Genomic DNA, 23,689 nt, shown 5'->3' on the forward strand with positions numbered 1-23,689 from the left:
ACAGCAAGGAAAATGGTGAAAATATTCTAGGTGTAATGTACAGTTAACCTGATGTTGATGTTTTAAGGTGGCCCGTTTTGTTTTTTTTTAAGATGATTTTTTCCATCTTTTTATGCCTTTAATTTTAGTGCCGCTGAAGATGGACAGGAAATTTGTGAGTGAGGGGATACCATGCAGCAAAGGACTGCAGGTTGGAGTTGAACTTTATTTTCATTATTGTCGGACTTTATTATTTGAATGAGTAACAAGAAAAACTAAATGTTTTACACTGTGTGGGTAAGATGCATTTCTTACCACAGGGGTTTCCCTCTACGTCGTCGAGGAGATTGGCTGTTGAGTTGGCTGTGCCTAATCTGGAAGGAGCTTATTTAAGAACAACAAATCACCAGCTTTGCAAGCCAGATCGATGTCACAGTTCATTGACTCACAGAAGGCTGTTATGAATGCTGATGATGTCCAGTATGTGAGCAGCAAAAGCATTAACAATAATTCTGATTGAGTATGAAAGTGCTTTATGTACAGTAAATGATGAAAGACATTGAGGGTGTAAATGCATCCCCAGAGGCAACGCTCCTGCTCCATATGGATTTCCCTTGTTCCACCAGCAGTAAAGAAACAAACAGCACTAAGGCAAAACAATAAGCATGTTATGTCTGTGGTTTTTGCACTCATTGGGGACAATAATGTGCAGAGTTACTGCTGAATCACTTGGTGTTATTGAAGCTAAATGCTTGTATTTGCTGAAAATATTCCTACTTTTTAAAAAGCATATGGTAATAAACACAACACAACACAAACATCTTAAAACAAAATAAGTTAACCAGATAACTTGACCAGAATGAGCAAAGGATACGAATGGTGCTTCAGGAGCATCCTCCTTTTTGACTTTCTCCGCTTTGTTTTTTCTGAAAACGTTCTGGCAATTTCAAACAGCTTCTTTCTTGTTGCTGAAGGAGAAAACATATCCTCGGTGGGACAATGAAGACTAACGCAAATATTTGTGAAGCATCAGTAGTATTGTAAATAAGGAGACTTACATTTGCCCATGTGCTTGAGTTTGTCTCTGAACAGGGCGTCATCTGAGACTGCCTCCATTGAGGCTGCAGAGTACTGTTCTCCTGCACACAGACACAGCAACACTACCCCACTGTACACTCATGTGGTGGCACACAAACACATCAGCTGTACAAGTATTTATAGTATGATGTCCGGAGCATACATCCAACCAATCACAGTGAATGCATAAACACACAGACGAATATACAGTAGAGTTCAGAGTACAGAGACACAGTTGCAAATAGCTTGGCAGAGGAAGCTTGATGAGTGATATCTACCTGTGGAATTCTCCATGCTAGATGAATGATTGGACTTTGATTTCTTTGATTCATACTTCAAGCGATCTAAAAACAGAGAGCAGATGTTATGACCACTGATGTGAGGAATCAATCAGTGTGATGAGCTCTGGTAAAATGGTATAATGCCTAGACTTCTAGACCATTTCCATTCATCTTGATCAGTGTCTGATGAAAGGGGAACAGACTTTTAAGCTGCGCATCGAGCTGGTTTTAAGTCTGAACTTCAGAAGTGCTAAAAGGGTAGTATTTCCACATCTGACCTAAACATTTCACTGGATTAAGAGAAAGTCAAATCAGATACTGGCCAAATATTTGGTTTGTCACCATGTCCATGTTGTTCAAAGACAAAAGATGGTTAATAGAGTACAAATAAAAAAATGTCCTGAGCTCAAACTAAGAATTGTGAACATCTGAGTTCTGAGCTGAAAGTTAGACATTGATTTTCTGAGAATAAAGTCAATGTCATTCTTTTGTCTCAGGGTCTAGTTTTTAATCCCAGAAATATGGAATCCTAATAATTATGTATTTCTCTTAGATTAAGTAAATAATGTGATTAAAGAACTTAGCAGTCAGAGAAACCTTGCCGTTAGTTCAGGCACAACTGGGCCTCTAAATATACCTATTAAACAATGGAAGCAAAGGCTCTGGTCATAAGCTGGGGCATGTAAGACCATGACAAATGGAGACATATGGAATTCATTTTGTCCAAGGAAAGAAAAGCAAAGAAATGTACAATAACAAAATAAAAAACAGCAATCCAAAACTATTAACGCTGCTTAAAGGTGAATGTTGTGGCAAGAATATTGGATTTTTGTCCAGATCACAGTTTAAACTAATAGATTTGGGAAATACAATTGTGTGAAATGAGAAAATCAATGTGTGGCTCACTGGATGCACAGGGCTGGGATAAAGCCAGATGTCAGGCCCCTTATGCTATCTCCATTATCTATTTTGCAAGGGTACCATCGCTGCATCCAGGGCCTAGAGCCAATGTGATTGATTTAAAGAAATGTCCCCTATCCCAGAATTATAAGCTTTGTAGCCAGTCCATACTCCAGTGCTGACACATTGCTGTGGAGATAGGTCTGACTATGCAAGACTAGTCTCATGTGTGTAGATTGGAAACTGGACAAGTTGGCCAGCCCTGTAAACATGAAAGCCTGTCCCTGAGGGGCTGATGGAGTTAATGTAGTCCGATACAAAGGCTCAACAATCCTCAACTACCTTCTCGGGAGGATTTTACACCAAGGCATGGACACTCCGCAGTTATTTGACTCAGAGACAGTTTAAGCATGTCATGTGATACGATATGCTACCTCAGTGCACTTCAGGAACAAATATAACTGGGACCACAACAGAAAGGTGCATATGAACCTTTGATAGTCAGTGGTGTCTTTAATGTGAAATTATGGATGTCATTTGGTCACAATTTAGCCCACTGACCAAACACAGACGAGCCATAAACTAGTTTCAACTTAGTTTTGTTAAGTTAGGGCGCACCCACTCTGTCCATCCTTACCGTGCCCAAGCTCACTTCACGGCTAAAGTCTAGTTCCTTTGCCCTTCACTTGATGTCTATTTAAATGCATCTGTTCCTCGCGATGGAGATTTAAAATGATGCCCAAACGGTTTGCTGTGGTTTGATGCGGAGGTGGAGTCTTTACTGCAGATTTGATCACATGAAACGTTCAAAAACAGTCAGACAAAACTAAATCTCCGAGGGGTGATGCCGTATTAGCAAGCAGCATTGGAGCCAAGGCCCGGACAATCACCCTAAACCACGGGGCACGGTACGAATGGACAGTGTGAGTGCACCCTTAAGCTAGGCAGTTCATGTGTCCGGTCCAGAGATGGGGACATTTGTCTAATAAACACAAAGACCAAATTCACAAAACAAAAAAGGTATGAACTGAAGCCAAAGGCAAACAAAAATAAGTACAATCCCTATGATACAAGCTTCTTAAATGTGAATATTTTCTGGTTTCTTTCCTCTTCTATGACAGTAAAGTGAATATTGTGATTGGTACGAATACACAGACCGTTACATCCCTATTCTCTAGTGTTAGGAGCTTTGGGTTGCTGGTATCGCTGTGTGTTTTGTAATCATACATTTAAGTTTCATTACTTAGACAAAAATAATTCCAAAAAGACAAGCATTGGACTTGAGCATAAAGGCAAATTAAGGTAATAACAGCACAAAACAAATGCTTTAAAAGATACCCTGTGGAGTATACATTCAGTGTTACGCACCAAAACGCATTGTCCATCAAATGTGCACGTAGCATTTGCAAAGCGGCTTTTTGGTTTTAAATCCAACATATTTACTAGCTTGCAGTCTTCTTCCTGCCTTTGTCGGTGTCTTGCAGCATATCGCAGCGTATTACCACCACCTAAACATCAGTGGAATAGTGTGAAACCACTGGTAGAAGTGTGTGCTCAGAAAAACAGCACCGTAGCACTACTAGAGGTCAAAAACTCCACAGGGAATCTAATGACAACAACCCTATGAGGACCTGTCAGTACGTCACTAATGTCTGTACCTCACAACCTCAACTGTGAATGTCTTTACATTCTGTTTAGATTTCCTGTGACTTTATCCTGTATATCACATACCACCAAAAACAGCGTAGCTATTGACACTGACCTTGTGAGCAGTTTCTCGGTGTATGATGGGACGAGTGTACACAGTCATACCTCTCTCTAAGGCGATGAGGAACTCGCGGTTGCGCTGCAGCTCTCTCATAAACTCCTCGTTCTGCAGGAACAGGGCGATGCGCTCGTCTTCTAGATACTGCTTCAGCTTTTTATCTTGTTCTGTAGCTCCTGTTGTTAAACCTGGACCTCCAGCGGTCCCTGCAGCTCCAGGCCGAGAACCTGACTGTGCTGTCCACTGGCTTATTGAAGAAGCTGAGTATGATGATGACGATGAAGGCTGGGAGAGACTGCTTTGAGAGCTCTGCTGACAAGACAAAAAAGGTTATTGGTTAGTATCAGGATCACTCCTGCTATAAGTACTTTACAGGGAACGTTAACCTTTTTGGAAAATATTCCTTTCTTTCTGAGAGCTAGATGAGAAGATAAATATCAAGCTCATGTCCGTATGGTAATTACAGAGTTGAAGTCAGCATTCAGACAGCAGGCACAGGGGAAGAGCTAACTTGGCTGAGTACAAAGAAAAACAGCCACTGGCACCTCTGCAGCTCACTAATAAACACATGACATATAATAATGCCTCAGCTCATAACTGCATCATATCTAGAGATGGATAAACTATAGTTCCAGTGAACAGCTCCCCTAAAAGCACAGATTGTCATTTTAACACCTCTGTTTGTGCATGGTTTTAAAAAAACAGGATGATACTAATTGAATTTAAAGAATATGTTTTTTACTTGAACTTTGGATGGAGACACAGTAGCCGCTTCCCTTTCTGCCGTCTTTACTATTAGATTAAGCTAATACACCTCCAGCTCCTGTCTCTGTGTGTTCAAGAAATACTTCTTTCAACTATTCCAGGCATTCTCTTACACACTTTTTTTTTTTTCTTAAACTTCTTTAGCCTCCTATCTTGATCTATTTATTTTTATTCAGACGTTACATAACTTTCATGACCACAAATATAAAATGGCCAACGATTGAATTTGTTTTTTGGTTCATAAATTAATGTAGAATGGTCGGAGCAAAGCCTCATGGGAAATGAGAACTGCGTATCGCTCCAATGATCGCTCCGCGTTTATCCAATGAACGAATGGGGATGAATGAGCGGCTGTCAGACAGAGAGAATAGAGAAAGGTTGAAGTAGTGGATTTTCTTACAGTGGAAAAGGAATCTGATTTGCGTGTTTGATTTGCTCAGTTACACCTGATGGAGGGCAAGAAGAGAAAGGAAAAAGGAGGGGCTGAAAGGCCAGAATGAAGAAGAAGCACATGCTGGAGGAGAGTGCATCAAAATGGTCAAAAATCACAGATTTAATCAGAAACAACCAGGCGTCAACTAGTGCTGCAGGCGAGTTGACAGGAAAACGGTTAGCTCAAGCTTTTAGATTGTTGAGAATTAGCAAAACATTTGAGCTGAGTTCTTCATAGTTCCTCCTCAGTGGGGCGGTGTCGTCATATCATGGTCTGCACCGCGAGTTACACATGCACACACGCACGCACCGGTGGATTTTTGTGTCCCACTCCGCCCCTGCAGCCTGGTGGCTTAAAATGATTGACTTCCAGTCTGTCACCTTCTTTTGTCCGACTTTCGTTCACCGTTTTACCAATTTCTCTGCGTAATTTTTCGTACAACATTCTATGACATGCTACCTACTATCTTCTTTTAATTTCTATTGGGATCAGACAGTACAAATATTGCACACATTATAATTGAACAATTCTCAGATGGTACTCTAATGAATTGAATGTGTATTTCTGTCAGATCTTTATGGTGAAATGTTTTACCTTTATAGTGTCCAACTGCTGTGGGAGGATCCGCAGGAAATCATCGGGAAGATTTCCAAGCAAAGGAGGGTTCCAGTTCCGGTAGCTTCTGACCTGCTGGTGACCTGGAGGTGGCTGGACTTCAAATCTATCAGAGTCCATGGAGTCAAAGGACACATTAATAATCCTGCCAACTCCATTAGGAACATTATCATCTTACCTCTAGTTATCTTAAACTCCTATTAATTATTTACATCCTCTGAATTGCCCACTTACAAAATCATATGGGAGGAAACATCTATTGGATTCCCATTTTATGAATGAGGAAATGCCTGGAGACACTTACGGGAACAACGTCTTACAAATAAAATACGCTGATTATATTTTAAGAAAAATCTGACTTCTATCTGAAATTATTTGTGTGGATCATCTGTGCATATGCATGTGATTTTATTTGTTAATCATGCAAGATGCACGGTGTAGGAAACCAGTGTATCTTGGTTAAAGTAACTACTATCGCTGCTTTATACCTGTTGTACCATATACCATATCCTCTCCTACAAGTGCAACCTAGAACTTATCAAAGTATCATTAATTACACAAACTTAAGAGCAATCCAAAAGAATAAACTGTTGAAAATAAAATTAATGTTATATTGTTGGATTCATTCAATTAAAGCAGTCTTCAATTGTAACATATCTTAACCATGTCATGCGATATGATATTTCAGTACAAGCAAATATTACTGGGACCATGACGGACGAACATTTCACATTACAGACACCACCGCTGACTATGGCTGTCTTTTGGCACAGAGACCACACACGCTCCAGCCATAACTGGGTTTCAGCAGAGTCTTGTTCCACCTACAAATCCTCCATCCATTTAATCAAATCAGAGGTTAAATACCCAACAAGAACAAAAAGCTTTTAAAATGACTTAAAGGACCCAGCTTCTTTGATGCAAGAGTCCAGTCCCTCTTCCTTACTTTGGTGGGGGTGTTGGTGGGGCTTCTGGGTATTTCCTGTCGTAAATGTGCATATCATATGTTGGCGGAGAGTAGACTGGAGGCGGTTCCTCATCTGAACTGTCAGGTTCTAATGTTCGCTCCAGAATCTAGAAACAAACAGACAAGACAACACAAGCTTTCTGTCATTGAATGTTTTAAACCTGCCTTTCCCTCATGGATTTGCAATTTTGAAAGATTTCCGCGTTGATGCCCATTAGATCCAGTTATCTGAGGTTTAGGTTACAGTGAAATATAACATTCTGAATTTAGACCTTCCGTTAGACCATGTTACAATTCTGCAGCGCTCCATTCAGGTGTAGCATCCTTCCTGCCATTTAATTTCTATGTTTGGACAGTTGACTAACATGATGTTAACATGTCTAACTACCACGGAAACTGAGTCAGCAGTCTCTTCATATCTAAATTAGTGTTGTCATAGCAAAATGATGACTATGGTACCATACCTGCCTAAAATATACCGGTACTGAAACGATACCACAGCGGGAAAATAAAACATCATTAAAGTAATGGAATTAAATATTAGATTTTTTTTTTTATTAAAACACTTAAATTTAAAAAGTCAAAATACAAATATATTTTTGTAAAAGCTGCTGAGCTTTATAGGAACTTAAGATGTTATAAAGTTTAACTAAATGACCCAGACCTGGTGGAGGTCCGCGCTCTAATCAGACCATCCTCTACTGATATAAATGACAATCTAGATTATAAATGATTGACAAAAATCATTTGGTTATATAAGCAGAAGTGACTGCCTTAAAATAGGTCATTGTTGATCATCCTTGTGAACACCAGCTCATGTTCTGGTAAAGTTCATGTCTCCAGTGTGAACTGTTACATACAGAGATGTGTGAACCACATGGGGCAGTTAAACAGTTAGCTTTAGCCCTGACTGCCTCCTCCAACTCTGATGGTGAAAACAGTTCACTTGTCACTAAATAAACACTCACTTGACTTCACGTTACATCCGGGGGATGTTTATGTTATCTATCTCTAACCTGCAGCTCTCTGAACTCTTTGAACAAGTCCTCATGTCTGTCAGTGAGATGTTTCTCCAAGTTGGACGTGTTGGCTCCTTTGTTCTGGATCGATTTAAAGCCTGCCCTTACTGTCGGCTATGGAATATTTCCATCCCTGCGTCTCCTATTTCAACAGGCCTAGGACGGTCAGCAGGAGCACTCATGTCTGTCTGTCTCTTTGACTGTCTGTCACTCTGTAACCACGCCCACTCTGGCTGCAGCAGAGAGGAGCTGCACACAGGCACGCTGTCACACTAAGTTCATAAAGTACTGATACTAATAAAACATGAAATAGTATTGTTTTTAACGGCAGGGTACTGCAGTACCTTTCTAGTATCGGTTTAAAGTGCAACACTAACCTAAATAAGTGAGTTTCCACTGCTGAATTTTACTATATGTTATGGTGTTTGTTATGGTAGATACATAAAGGCTATTAGGCAATACTTTATAGTTCATTAGTCAAATTAAATTTTTACATTCAAAGTCAATTACTGGGTCAGCAACATCTCTAGCAGGTCATGAAGCCCTGCTGTGGCAGCAGACTAGTCGTGATAGTGCAAAAGACTGATAACTGCTTTCATATCAGTGCCTCCCAACACCACAAAAGTCTCCAATAACACCAGGAACGTTTGACAAAAAAAAAGTCACCAAAAAGATTTGGAAAGTCGTCAAGATTTAGCGAGAAAGTCGCAGGTGTTTGTATACAGCATCTCCCCATCTCTTCTTCTCCGTTTCTGGTGTATATCTGTGGCAGTTACAGCGCCACATCCAGGCCTGGCATGTGTACTACAGTGTTTGAGTGTGTTTCAATGGATTTGCGTGGACACATTTTCGATCTTGATGACATACCCTAAGACTTTAGTCTAAGTGAAATTTCACACTTGTCCATGGACATTTACATGTTAAATTAGTAAATGGGAGTGACTTTGATGAGAGAAAGCAGAAAGACCGTTTGGGCGACGCTCAGCCTGAGTGGCTCAGGTGGTGATGTACCTTAAAACTGACGATTAAGGAGTTTTTACTGCATAATTTGGAGTTGTTGAAGAGTGTCATTTTATTTTGGAGGGCTGAAGTACTGTCCCGGATGTGTTTACAGCACTGATGTGTTTACAGTGAGGAGATGGGGGTATCGTTAGGGCCAATGGTAGCGCACAGCTAATTCACCGCTGTTGGCTTCCTTTACCTACCTTTTGTGAATACAAATGAAATGGTTAAAATGCTGTTTTGTTAGAAAGGTAACAAGGTCAACTTTATTGTACACCATTAAGTTAACTCAAAGCCTTACACCATTGTTTATAGATTAAATGGCAATTTGGGTAGAACTTTAGTCAAAAACTGTCTGACTGGTGCCTCCATCACTATAAATCTTTCCCCATTATCTCCAAATATTTAGCCGTCAAAGACTGGTAATCACAGAAATAAAAGTGGAGGGTTTGGTTTATACTGTGAACATGGAACATTACGTTCCCTGGTGGTGTTGATGCCCTTCCACCCTTTTCACTGACCTCTGGTGGGATGCTGTCATCAGAGTCTGAGCTGTCATCTGAGCCCTGTCCCTCAATGCTCATCTGGAGCAGCTGGTCGATAGTAGCGTCCACAGCTCCATTGTTGGAGCGCAACACGCACTCGATCACCTCGTAGTCCATAGAGGGGAACATGGTCTTGAAGTCTTCCATAGCCTGGTTGAACTCCAGGCGTCGGACCTGCCGGTTGGGCCTGCTGTTGTTGAGCTGCCCCTGCCCACTCCCAGCCCCACTTCCACTGCTTCCGGAGCCTCCATTGCTGCTGCTACGCTTGAACAGGCTAGTCATCCTCAGGGGCCTTGCTGCCTCAGGTGCTGCCAACCTACTGATAGGGGTGCCTCTTCTTTTCTGTCACCAACTCAAGCACTTCGGCCCCTTCCGTCTGACTTGCTTTCCACTTTTCACCTGCTCAGTTTCTCATTCTATCACATACATGGCAGTCTTTTGATGGGAGTTTAGAAAAACTTCAGTTTTCCCCCCCAATGCTACTCATTATTCAACTGCATCCGGCATGGTTGACTGTATTATAGGGAAGTACTGGAATAGTCAGTTGGTGGTAGAAATGAAACGTCCAAGGTCCTGTCACCAGGTAGAGATCAGAGTCGAAATCCTCCAGGCAACACACATGGCTACATTACAGTCATCAGCACCTACAGAGAGACGACATGTAGTGTGTTAGTAAGAGGTAGCAACACAAATATAGCACACATACATCTATTTTTATTCCATTCATTATACTACATCAGTGCTTGTCAACTGGGACACAGCAGATTTGAATCCAACAATAGCTCAATTAGTGGACTTTAGATGCAGTTCCATATAGTTACTAGATGCTGGATCCAAAGAAATCTCCAGCAGCACAGACATCCATTTTAAAAGTAAAGTGAGGTCAAGAATTGAGAAAGAGTAACAATAGAGATCTCTTGTTGTACAAATGAAGATGTACAGAACCTATTTGGAAAAAGGAGGTTCAAACTACTTAAGTCATTTTTTCATCGTAAAGGTCTTGGAGGGGAGACTGTCTGTAAAGGCTTAGGTTAAGTTCAGGTAAGGTTAGGGGAAAACAGACTTCAAATTAGGGCTGCAGCTATCGAATCTTTCTGTAATAGAGTTATCGACCGATTATTACATCGATTCATCACTTAATCGGATTTAAAAAATATATAATTTTGCGTAAAAATACATTATAATTTGTGTTATTTTTCAAAAACATTTATTATGTCTGGGGTAGGCCTATTTGGTGTGGTAACCCAACAGGGGCTTGTGTGTGTGTGTGTGTTTGTGTGTGTTTGAGTGTGCGTGAAGGAGAGAGAGACGTGTGTGTGTGTTGAAGGCAATACACTCGTAATCTACCATGAATAAGTTTACTATTTAAACAGTTCCAAGTGGTGCATAAAATTCTACTCCACTGACACATTTACTCAAACCAAACTACAAAGACTGATCAGGAAGGTGACGTTCTGTTTAAGATTCATGAAAAACTAAACACAGAGGCATTCACCAGGACAGCCAACGTTACCCATTCTCCTCCTGTTTCTCCGTAACTACGGAGCGGCGCTCAGTAAAGTGGCGTTACCAAAGGGCTGCTTTGGGCTCAGACGCTGAATTATCCATGTCCTGCTGTTATGGTAGAACAGTTCTAGTTAACAGTGGACACTTTGGACCTTTTGGGCTTCTTTATAAGTGTGAAATGATCCCAAACTTATTCTCTGCCTTTTCCAGATGTAGGGTGTGCATCTGCAAAACTGGTCCATGTGGAAGAATGAGCCCTGTGCTGAACAGACCGCAGAACGCGTAAGATAGGAATGAAACGAATCATCAAGGATGAGATTTTGCCTCGATGCTTTTTTGAGTAACCCGAGTTACTCGAGTAATTGTTTCAGCCCTAACTTGTCGATGTGAACAAAAATCTAAATCGGCACCACCTCTTTGAATGTCTTCTGCCCTTCATTTACCTACTGTACCAAACAGCACATTTAAATGACGCAGTGGGTGTTGCCTTTTTATGCAAACGGTTCTTCCCTGCATTTTAACTAAGTATCAAAGCTTCACATGATTCTTGACGGGGAGCTTTTAGAATGGGGTAAGTTCATGCATTGGAAAACAGCTGTAACATTCTTGTGCATGCTATAGATGCAATATATGAAGGACTCTGGCAACTGAGAAATATGGAATTCAAAAATTGTAGAGGTCTTGAGGGACAAGCAAGCTGTAGCTTTCTCTTAATCTATTTGAAATTCCTGCCTCTTCCTTCTTTCCTGCTCAACTGGGGGTTCATTGTAGCTGGCAGCTACCACATGGCAATGCCAGGTCCTATCCACAACCTATAAACAGAGCCCCTCTCAGCAAGAGTCTGGCTTTAATGTAAACAAGATGCACGCCCTAATAGCCTTGACTTAGTGCCACATGGACACCCAAATGCTGCTGCATCGTGTTCCAGATGAACCAAGACAGCAAAAGTCCTGGGGCCTCATGTATCAATGTTGCGTACGCACAAAAACGTGGCGTACGCCATTTTCCACGCCAACGTTCGGATGTATCAAAAGTGAAATGACCGTGGAAATGTGCGGTGCGCCACGCAAACTTCATGGCTGGCGTACGCACGTTTCTACAGCTATTGTTTCGTTGGCGACACTTAAAGGTGATGCTGGGAAACTGTTAGTTATGTGAAAACAATTCATCCTCAGTGTAATGTGCGCATCAGAGACACATTAATGGACAATTAACACACACGTGTTTGCAATCGTAAAGGATATAAAATAAGGAGAAGGATATAAAAGCATGCGCAATTTAATAAAAAATGGAATTAACAATGGCAGCCTTGGCCTTGTTAGAAGACATCGCAAATGGTTATATCAGCCGTGAGAGGGTGTTTAGAGAGCGGGAAGATCTGTTTGCAAATGACGACAACTGGCTCATGAGTCGTTTCGGGTTGCCGAGGCCAGTGTTACTGGAGCTGTGCGCGGAGCCGCGGCCAGACTTAGAACGACACACGCTCAGGAGCCAGGGGTTGTCCATTCCCACACAGGTGCTGACCACTCTGGGATTTCTGGCAACGCATGACTCGTTCAATCTAAACAATAGCATGGTTGGTAACAGGTTGGAGGCTGGCACGGTGCGCGATGGGTGGCTTCTCGGTGAGTAAATCATGTATCCGTTTAATGCGCCCCGAATTTAAACCAGCACAATGCCCGTTTGGACACGCGCATTCAAATATGTGTATTTGTTTTTTTCCCTGGTGAAAAAAGAATGTCTCCTTGTGTTCATTATTCGTCTCAATAAACGCGTGCGTAAAGTTGGAACCTCTGCAGTCATTAATATAAGTGTGATCAATCTTGTCAATCCTTGTAATGCAGTTATTTTGTCCTGTTTGTTTTTCCCGCGAACAGTAGTGTGATTTATATATATATAGTTACCCCCTGAGAACGTGGCTGTTGACCCCTCTCACTAACCCCGGCACCGACCAAGAGGGGAGATACAACGACCGCCATTCCCGAACTCGGGCAGTGGTTGAGAGGGCAATTGACCTATTGAAGGGGCGCTGGCGCTGTCTAGACAGGTCGGGCGGGGTGCTGCTGTACACACCTGAGAAGGTGTGCCGCATCGTGCTGGCCTATGGTGTCCTGCACAACTTGGCACACCGCCATGGCATACCACTGCCAGAGCACATCCCCCCCACCAGAGGAACCGGATGCCGGACCCGTCAACCTCGACCCACCCCGCAAAGCGATACGGGCCCGTCAGCGTCTGATTTCAATGATGTAAAGAGGCAAGGACACGATTTACTTTGTACGTGCATTTATTGCATGATAAATATCTCCCAGTGCAATGACAATTTGATCTAGAAGATCACTGACGCCACGGATTGCTCTCACTATTTCCTCTTGTGATTCCAGCACAGCTTGTGAAAGGACACGGCCATTCGGGCGGACGTCAGCTGGCGTGGAGTCGCCGGGGCGCGTGGTGCTGGAGGAGCCAGTGGAGACGACAGGGCGCACGGTGCAGAGGGAGGAGCCCTCTCCTGTCTCATCGTCTATTGAGAAATAATAATAAAAAAAATGAAGTAATTAAACATGAGTCAATGTGTTTATATCCTGGCAACTTAACGCACGAGCATGTGTAATGTGAGCAGCCTAGTATAATGACATTTCTGAGTTTAACACATTTACCTTGAGGATGATCTGTGTCGCCTTCATGGCCCCCCACAACTCCGCTTAGAGCTGTTCCCTCCACAATAGCCGCCACTCTCTGATCAAAAGGGGGTCAGTTCCTCCCCTCCTGTCACCCCGCCCGTTGCGGTGATACTTCGGCGGTGGGCCGAAATCCTCCGCTTCACGTTGGACCATTTTTTTTTTTATTTCAGTGGTTGTGCGCTGCTCCGACCCAACAGCGTTCACTGCCTCACACACACACTCCCCAGAAATGTCTTTTTCTTTGTGTTTATCCCAGAAAAGAGGCTACCAAATAAAACCGCTCTTCGGTCTCCACTTCATTTAATAAAATTTCGAGCTTAGACTCGTTGAAGTTGCGCTTCTTACCTTTACTCATCGTTTAAATCTGATAGTGCAGAGAGGGAATCCCCGGTGCAGGCCCTATTTACATTGATTTGCATATTTAAATGGGGGCGTGGACAGGGAGGAGTTTAGCACTTCTGCATGTGCGCTCAATTCCACGTTGATTGGGATGTACAAAGGAAAAGTCCTTGGATCCATGCGTACGCACACATTGATACATCTGAATTTTTTTGTGCTTACGCCAGTTTCTGGATTCTAGCGTACGCCATGTTTTAGTAAGAAAGCCACGCAATTCTTAGTACATGAGGCCCCTGGTTCTCTCTCTCCTCCACTAGCTGCTCCCGTAATTTAGCAAACACATAATCCACCAAAGAGCACACATGTTCAAGTACTATTTCATTCTCTCCAGGTATTCACCCCTCTCACAGAACTTCATCTGAATTATCATCATTTAGTAGGGTTTTGTTTTGGAAGCCTCTCGCTGTCTCCAGTGCTGCGGCAACATACCACCGCTTATTAAATCTATGCTCTACTTGGTCAGAGGAAATGAGGCGGAGTCAAAGTCTAACAAGATGGAGACTCCCGTAGGCGAGGACGATTGGATCAAGTTGAGAGAATAGGCCCCGGCGGATATGCTATGTCCATTTTTTATACGGTCTATGATCTGTACATAAGGGAAACAAGCATGATAAACATGAGTCACATGGTCATTTCTAGATGGTAACCCTAGATTTCTGAAAACATCTGAAATCAATGTCCAACCTTAACCACCTCACAAGACTAATGAAAATCTTGGGTTACCATCCACGATCTTGACACGAGCGAGTGACATGATGGTTGTCACATGAGCGCAACATATACCGACAAACAGGTAGGTTATTCTACTGAGAGTGCTATCAAAAGGGTTTAAGTTGTTCTGCCACAGAATGAGAGCGCACAAGTATTAGTGTGTATGTGATACCATGCAATAGCAAGAGTCTGGCTTTAATGTAAACAAGATGCGCGCCTTCACTTCGTGCCACATGGACGCTGTGTGTGTGTGTGTGCGTGTGTGTGTGCGTGTGTGTGCGCGTGTGTGTGACCAAAAAAATGACATCAGCAAGTATAGCCCCTTTCACAATGCCTGTTCTGGGCTGTTGCACCCTAATCATGCAGTTTGTGTGAAAGGCATAGAGATAGAATGGGGGACAGACTGCTACACCTTTGAGCCAGTAGTGGAGGCAGTCACAGAGCTAGAACAGTGCCGAAACAACATCTGTGTGAAAAGGACCATGCGGAACAATTGTAGTGATGCGTGAGTCAACACACAGGCACTTCAAAAAGTGACAAAGCAGCGTTCAAAGTAGTTCACCAATTTATTTGTGTGTGTGTGTGTGTATATGGTATGAGTGTATGCGAGACAGTTGCTCACCAGCTAAAGTAAAAATCTGACTAGTGCTTTTTTGTTATTAATTTTTTTTTCATCTGGAAAAGGGTAGAACACTAGACTGTGCAATAATAAAAGGAAACATTCTAATTAAATATACATTTGAAGGTCAGATGTTGTGGGAAGTTGATTTGATCCCTTACTTACGCACAGAGAGGCACACAGGTGACTCCTGAGGCTTAGTGTTGAGCCGTGACACACATAATACGATATCTCATGAGTGTGGCACTATACCACCATCTTGTAACTGTTCAGACTAGGGTTGAAACGACTCCCTGAGTAACTGGATAACTTAAAACAATCAAACGTTTAATCAATGTACCTATAATATGCAGTGCACTGTTTCCACATGCATGATTATTACTGTCCCACAACAGTACAGTGGTAAGCACGTACAAACACAACCAGCTTACCACAATATCACAACATCAATACGTCAGCATCTCAACAGAAAGCATCCAGTCTAGACATACACCTGACACAAGGTAACATTAAATTTGTTTTTCAACAGATATCACTGTATGCTATTAAAGCAATAAACAAATACCAATTAGTTGTTAATTTAAGAGAGCTGTGGTGTTCTCTTTTGTATATTTACCATTGCTATTTATTCATTCATTCATTCATCTTCAACCGCTTGTCGCCGTCGGGGTCGCGGGGGGGCTGGAGCCGGTCCCAGCTGACATCGGGCGTGAGGCGGGGTCCACCCTGGACAGGGCGCCATTAAGCTAAAATAGTTATTCTATTAATCGAAAAGCAATGAATAATCAGTAGAATACTCGACTACTAACATAATTGTTGGCTGCAGCCATGGTTTAGACATTACTGAATGTGTTCACTGCTCATGTACCGGTGTCGCTGGTCTAAAGTAAGACCTTTCTGTTATTTTAATGCTTTCTTCCTTGTGTTTCTTACCTGAAATAATGAGCTTGGTGTATAATGTGCTGACTTGTTTGTTGCATACATGTTTGTTTAGTTATTTCAGGTGTTTAACCCGGCCTCACCTGTTTCCCGATGTATGCTACAGTGTTAATCTGTTAATCTCATGAGAACACCACTGTTCTCACTGCTTTGCTGTCTCAGCCTTAGGGCTGTACCTGGATATTCAACTATTAGAATTTTGGGATCTGGATATTTGTTTTTCTATTTTCAAAACTGTAGAAGAACTGAATCCTTAAAAAAATAATAATGTCTTTAGTTAAACTTGAAATTTACATTCTGAAGCACAGTGTTTCTATTTTAGCTCAGTGTGACAGTCTTGACTGTATTTTGCTGTCATTTAAGGTCACTTTTCTCTCCTCTCCTCACGCTGGAGCTGGGTGTGCAGCAGAGAGCTGCAGTATAGCCACTCAGCAGTCCAACATGTTGCTCTCGCTACCAATATTAGATGCTCTTCTTCAACATTGTTAGGCTAAATGAGAAATAAAGAAGTCCACTAGCTTTCAAGTCTGCTTTCCTTGATATTGTGGTCCTGATTACAGTTGGGACACTTTACGGATGATAAAGTATGATATGCTTTAGGGCGGGGCTTACGCCGACCGGTCAGAGTAGACGCTTAGCTGTGGCCCTGTGTAGCTTCATAAAAATAGCCTTGAACTTGTTTTTGGATGTTGTCAGTGTATTTTAACTTGGACCCTCTCAGTGTGTTTTAATCCCATCAATGTTCATTCATATACTTTGGTCGCCTAAAAATGTATTGATCAGCGTTCAGTCGCACCTTACTAACCAAGCTAGGTATGTAGAGCCAGCGTTAGCTGGCAACTTAAAGGAAAGCTGTCGATTTTCAACAGGCTCTGTGTCACTGCAGTACCTGCAGACTGCGCTGGTGCTGGGAGCTTCCTATTAACCTGACAGCAAAAGTCTGGTAGAAGTTTCACTCTTTAGCGTCAGCTTAGCACCACTGAAACTACAGCGACTTATCGCTCCTCCCCAGCTTTGCTTTGATACAGTACATACATCCTGCTTTTTACTTTGATGATCAAATTTGAAAGCTCAGTTCGATTGGTCTTTGATTTAGAATCAAAACTGTGACACCCCCTATGCAATACTATTAATATGCAGGGCTCCAGACTAACTTTTTTCACTAGGAGCACACTAGGAGCACCTGGGAGACTTGCTCCATGCGCTCCCTGTAGGCGCAGGGCCACAATGTACGCTCCTGCTACGCTCTTCTTCGTGGGTTTCTGAATCTTCTTGGCAGCAGCTAAGCTAGCTAGCTCAGCTTCACTCTGTTGTTGTTCTTAATCCTTTCTGTCTGGTTGAATCTGTGGTTAAATCACCACCGCAATGTCTCTTCCTACTCTAGGACTACTTACTTAACTAGTAACTGAAGTAATAAAAAAAATATTAAATGTAGTGGAGTAAAAAGAAGAATATTTCCACAGATTTGTAGTGGAGTAGAGTAATAAAGTAGCATGAAAATAAAATACAAAAGTAAAGGACAAGAGCCTCAAACTTGTACTTTAAGAGCGTGATCACACTATCCTTTTGGCCGCGGCCAAAACCGTTTTTTCAGCTAAAGTCTAGTACCTTTAAGTAGTGTGAGCGCACCCGCTCCGCGCTCAACTGGGGCCAGCCACGGCCACGGCCCGCTTGAAATAGGTGGGCTTTAGCGGAGCCGTTTGCACATGTACGAGCACGAGCGTGCGCACGTGTACGAGCACGAGCACGAGCCCTACGGCAGTAGCGTTATGTCCGCCTGTTCGGACATGTAAATAGAAGGACGGACCATGCGCGGATATTTAACAACAACAACAATGGTGGTGAAAGGTTCACGTTGTGTTTACTGCAGATTTGGTCGGATGAAAATATTCAAAAACAGTCGACAAGACGCACAAAAACTCCGAGGTCTATGGAAAGATTTGTAAACAAAGCCACACACACGCGATCAATGCGTGTGACGTGTTACGGCGTGATGGCGTATGGACAGCAAGAAGCATTGGCCGTGGCCCAGGCAGTGTGAGTACAAACGGGGCTGGGGCGCGGGGGGGAGAGGGAGGGGGGACAAGTACCCTAAAGTCCGGGTCGTGGTCCGGGAGGACAGTGTGATCACGCCCTTAGTCGCACTCACACTGTCCATCCGTACCGTGCCCAAACTGGTTTTACGGGTAAAGCCTCATTCGTTTGACTAGTTTGAGTGCAACCACACCGCGCCTAGCTAGGGCCAGCTTGCCGGCCACGGACTGTTTGGGAGAGGTGGGCTTTTGTAAAGCAATGCGCGGACATTTAAAACAATAGCAGCGAAAGGTTCACCTTGGTGTACTGCGGAGGTGGAGTGTTTACTGCAGATTTGGTTGGAGGAAAATATTCAAAAACAGATGGACAAGCCGCACAATAACTCTGAGGTCTATGGAAAAATTTGTAAACAAAGCGACACATTGCGATGACGTCAATGCGTGTGACGTGTTACGGCGTGATGACGTATAGTGGTCTCAGACGAGGGGCCGGACTAAGAATGGTTCAAAAAGACTCTATGGAACAGAGATGCTGCCCGGCACCAGGCCCAGACGGAGGGTTTCGCCGGCGAGCGCCTGGTGGTCGGGTTTACCACGGAGCCCGAAAAAGTGACGTGGCACCTCCCCCCTCTCCATCCTGTGGGCCCAACACTCACAGGAGGAACCGCTGGGATCGGGTGCGCTGCTGCACGGGTGGCAGTGAAGGTGAGGGGCCTCGACAGACCAGACACAGGCAGCAGAGGCTGGCTCTGGGGATGTGGAATGTCACCTCTCTGTGGGGGAAGGAGCCGGAGCTTGTGCGGGAGGTGGAGCGCTACCAGTTAGATCTGGTGGGGCTTACCTCCATGCACAGTCTCTGTTCTGGAACCATACTCCTGGATAGGGGTTGGACCCTATTCTTCTCTGGAGTTGCCCAGGGTGTGAGGCCCCGGGCGCGTGCGGGGATACTCACAAACCCCCGGCTGGGCAGCGCGGTGTTTGAGTTCACCCCGGTGGATGAGAGGGTCGCCTCCTTATGCCTGCGGGGGGTAGGGGGGAAAACTCTGTCTGTTGTTTGTGCATATACACCGAACAGCAGTTCAGAGTATTCGGCCTTCTTGGAGACCCTAAATAAAGTCCTGCATGGGGCTCCAGTAGGGGACTCCATAGTTCTGCTGGGAGACTTCAACGCCCACGTGGGCTATGATGGAGACGTCCGGAGAGGCGGGATTGGGAGGAACGACCTTACTGATCTAAATCTGAGCGGTCGTCCGTTATTAGACTTCTGTGCTAGTCACGGATTGTCTATAACTAACACCATGTTTGAACATAAGGATGATCATACGTGTATGTGGTACCAGAGCACCCTAGGCCAAAGGTCGATCGATTTTGTGATCGTATCATCTGATCTGAGGTCGTATGTTTTGGACACTCGAGGGAAGAGAGGGGCAGAGCTTTCAACTGATCTGGTGATGAGTTGGGTCAGAGGGTGGGGGAAGATTCTGGACAGAGGTGGTAAGCCCAAACGAGTAGTGTGGGTGAACTGGGAGGCCCCTGTCCGAGAGATCTTAAACTCACACCTCCACCAGAGCTTTTCTGGAAACCCAGTGGAGGTTGGGGGCATTGAACCGGAGTGGGCAATTATTAAAGCTTCCATTGCTGAAGCTGCGGCGGCGAGCTGTGGCCTCAAGGTCTTAGGTGCCTCAAGGGGTGGTAACCCTCGAACACGGTGGTGGACACCGGTGATCAGGGAAGCTGTCCAACTAAAGAAGGAGGCCTTCCGGGATATGTTATCCCAGAAGACTCCAGAGGCAGTTGCAAGGTACCGATGGGCCAGAAGGGTTGCAGCCTCTGCTGTGTCAAAGGCAAAGCAGCGGGTGTGGGAGAAGTTCAGAGAATCCATGGAGAAGGACTCTCGGGCGGCACCAAGGTGCTTCTGGAAAACCATTGGACATCTCAGGAGTTGAAAACGGGGAACCGTCCAATCTGTTTATAGTAAGGACGTGACGCTGGTGACCTCAGCTGATGAGATAATCGGGCGGTGGAAGGAGCACTTTGAGGAACTCCTTAATGCGACTAACATGTCGTCTTTTGTAGAGGCAGAGCTGGAGGCTGATGGGGAAACTCCCTGGTACAGTCTACTTCAAGGTGTTGGAAAGGAGGGTTCGTACTATAGTCAAACCTCAAATTTAAGAGAAAACAATGCAGATTCCGTCCTGGATGTGGAAAAACGGACCAGCTTTTCACTCTCGCAAGGATCCTGGAGGGGGCCTGGGAGTGTGCCCATCCAGTCTACATGTGTTTTGTGGATCTGGAGAAGACATATGACCGGGTCCCTCGGGAGATACTGTGGGAGGTGCTGCGGGAGTATGGGGTGAGGGGGTCACTTCTGTGGGCCATCCAATCTCTGTACACTCAAAGAGAGAGCCGTGTCCGGATCCTCGGCAGTAAGTGGGATTTGTTCCCGGTAGGGGTCGGCCTCCTCCAGGGGTGCACTTTGTCACCAATCCTGTTTGTGATTTTCATGGACAGGATATCGAGGCGTAGTCTTGGTGGGGAGGGGTTGCAGTTCGGTGGGCTGAGGATCTCGTCTCTGCTTTTTGCAGATGATGTGGTCCTGATGGCGTCGTCGGTCAGTGACCTTCAGCACTCACTGGATCGGTTCACAGCCGAGTGTGAAACGGCTGGGATGAGGATCAGCACCTCTAAATCTGAGGCCATGGCTATCAGCAGGAAACCGGTGGATTGCTTACTCCAGGTAGGGAATGAGTCCTTACCCCAAGTGAAGGAGTTCAAGTACCTCGGGATCTTGTTGACCAGCGAGGGGACGATGGAACGTGAGTTTGGCCGGAGAATCAGAGCAGCGGGGGCGGTATCGCAGTCGGTCTACCACACTGTTGTGACGCAAAAGAGAGCTGAGCCAGAAGGCAAAGGCTTGATGTCCGCGGCGAGCAAGCAGGTGGTGTTACTGGAACTAACTGTCCCCTGGGAAGATCGAATGGAGAAAGCACATGAAAGGAAGAGGGCCAAGTAAGCTGAGCTGGTAGTTGAGTGTTGGAGGAATCGCTGGAAGGCTCACTGTGAGCCTGTAGAAGTTGGCTGCAGGGGTTTCGCAGGCAAGTCTCTACACCGGGTCCTAGGACTCTTGGGGATTTGCGGACTGCGCAGGCGAAAAGCCATCAAGAACATCTTGGAAGCTGCTGAGAGGACTTCACGGTGGCTCTGGTTAAAGAGGGGGGGACACGTGGCGTAGTGCGCTACCTGGATACAAGTCTGGGCCTGATCTCCTCAGCTGGGTCGCCTGGGTGAGGGTGTCTGATGTAAGACCCAAAACACCCTATGACCCCGGGAACATCACTGACAATGTGTTCAGGTTGCACCACAAGGTGTATTCAAGTACTGATGTGAAATACTGAGTTATTATTTTTCACCTAATTCTTATGAAAATGAGAAAATACTGCTGTTTTATTTTTTATTTATTGTATATTAAATTTACACAAAATAACACAAAAATAGGCTTCATGATGGGATTATTTCATATAGGCTTTTGAATGAGCAGAATATATGCTATATAGTGTGATGTGAAATGATAGATTTTGCCATATCACCCAGCCCAAAAGACCCCATCCTTCAAAAAGTCCCATTACAAACAACAGAAGCACTGACTTCAAATCTGACCACACACACATTACGTCCACAACCTACAGGTGATGTGTGATCGGTTTCTACATGACCAGCCATTTATATAAGTGGCAAGAGGAAAAGCTACATTATACTGCTGTCACAACCATTGCAGCTGTTTAGCTGTTGCTATATTGCAATGAAAATGTTTTTATTATCGTTTTGTCCATACTATATTGTGATTCTATTCTATCTTTATATCTTGATGTTTTTTCACAATACTTGCTTTTATGGTAATTTCATTTTCTCTTACTATGTTTATTTAGGTCATGCACCAATCACCAAAGCAAAGTATGTAAAACCCTACTTGGTAATAAACGGGATTAAAAAGCCATCGGTCATATTTTGATGGCTGTTACCAAAAGATGTCTCCATACAATTCGAATTGGGTGACAGAGAGAGCATGGAGCACGCAGTAACAACAACAGTGCGACAAAGTGGTGGTGGCCACTAATGGCAACTAATCTAAAGTGTGATCTTTTTAATACAGGAGAGAAACAACATTGTTCTCACACCTAATACCCATGTAGATGCACCTGTATCTGCCAGTCTACTTTCTTCTATTTGTTTTGTGCATCTTTAACGCTACTGTGCCCTCCATACCGAACCAAATAAACCAGCCCACTGTAACAGAGGCAGCTGCGCCTGTCTGACTGTTGGGCTCCAGCTGATGGAATAAGTGGATTTTAACACTGTCTCGAATGTTCGGTATTAAAACAGTAGCGTTAGATCATAGGGGATTGTAAACACTCATTTATCACACTTATGAAATATATCTTCTCCTATCATATATTAACCGTTAGGTTACATGACGCTCTTTGCATGTGCCGTTCTCGGCAGCAGGTCGCTGCTAACTGGCTCTTCAGCTACTAGCCAACTCACAAGTGTCAAATGTTGCTCCAAATACAAGGGTTAACGTTAGTCGCCCGAAGGACATGAATACGAAATGAATATTTTTAAAAACACCATAGCGTGTATTTATTGCTACCAAAACTATTGTTAGCAGCGACCGTTCGTGTTTAACGGAGGTGTGTTAGCCGTTCAGCTAACTACCGTTAATCCCAAACAGGCACATCAGGTCCTCCGGACTGCGGACGGTCATAACAAGGCCTCAGTCACTGCCTCTCACGATTAGCTCGGGTTAAATGTGTCACCGAATCCAACACATGGGTGTTTCACTGTGGTTTTAGCGGAAGAAGCTGCTTCTGACAAAGACACTTCCCATCGCCGCGGTCGTGTTTACAGAGGAGCGGCAAACGGGGCGAGTTATAACACCACAGTCTAGGACGAGAACTGTAGCTAAAGCTGTGCGTTTCAGATGCATCCTTCGGCCAGGGAAACACCGGAGCACGGTTAACGGTAACGGTACTCACTGACTGGGGCGCAGACGGTCCAGCGGAACACACACACACACACATATATATATATATATATATATATATCCACAGAAGCCCAGCTGTAACGGGAACCTGAGGGTACTGTGCCTATACACAGCAGCAGCCAGCGGAGATGCTGTTAAATTCAGCTGACGACCGGATGTACCGGGTCTGCCGCCACACACTCCAAGCTTCAAAATAAAATGTATGTGCCTACACTATATGCAAGATTTCAATCAATATTTTGAAAACAATTAAGGTCGATTCAAGATCTATGTGCAAGGATACATACATACATACATACATACATACATAAATAAAATATGATCACACACAGGCCTGAAATACACACACATGCACAAACTGGACCTATATACATGTGCAATTAATGGAGAGATGTCAGAGCGAGGGAGCTGC

At 44.0% G+C, this 23,689-nt stretch overlaps 1 protein-coding gene across 2 annotated transcripts in view; it reads right to left on the reverse strand.

Annotated features, from left to right (window-relative positions):
• cuedc1b (CUE domain containing 1b) overlaps window positions 1–23,384 on the reverse strand; it is a 34,126-nt gene extending 10,742 nt beyond the window's left edge. The window contains exons 1-9 of one of the 2 annotated variants that reach the window (XM_083914421.1): window positions 23,270–23,384; window positions 9,325–9,992; window positions 6,762–6,889; window positions 5,795–5,921; window positions 4,050–4,311; window positions 1,335–1,400; window positions 1,038–1,118; window positions 854–947; window positions 295–353 (exon numbers count right to left, since the gene is read on the reverse strand). In XM_083914421.1, the coding sequence (XP_083770547.1) occupies window positions 295–353; window positions 854–947; window positions 1,038–1,118; window positions 1,335–1,400; window positions 4,050–4,311; window positions 5,795–5,921; window positions 6,762–6,889; window positions 9,325–9,630 (1,123 nt within the window). In that variant the 5' untranslated portion in view covers window positions 9,631–9,992; window positions 23,270–23,384. Of the gene's footprint in view, window positions 1–294; window positions 354–853; window positions 948–1,037; window positions 1,119–1,334; window positions 1,401–4,049; window positions 4,315–5,794; window positions 5,922–6,761; window positions 6,890–9,324; window positions 9,993–23,269 lie in introns of both variants that reach the window. The other variant, XM_083914420.1, reaches the window with a different exon arrangement.
• Window positions 23,385–23,689: the final 305 nt, after the last annotated feature.

The sequence above is a fragment of the Echiichthys vipera genome (assembly GCF_963691815.1).
Source record: "Echiichthys vipera genome assembly, chromosome: 5".
NCBI lineage: Eukaryota > Metazoa > Chordata > Actinopteri > Perciformes > Trachinidae > Echiichthys > Echiichthys vipera.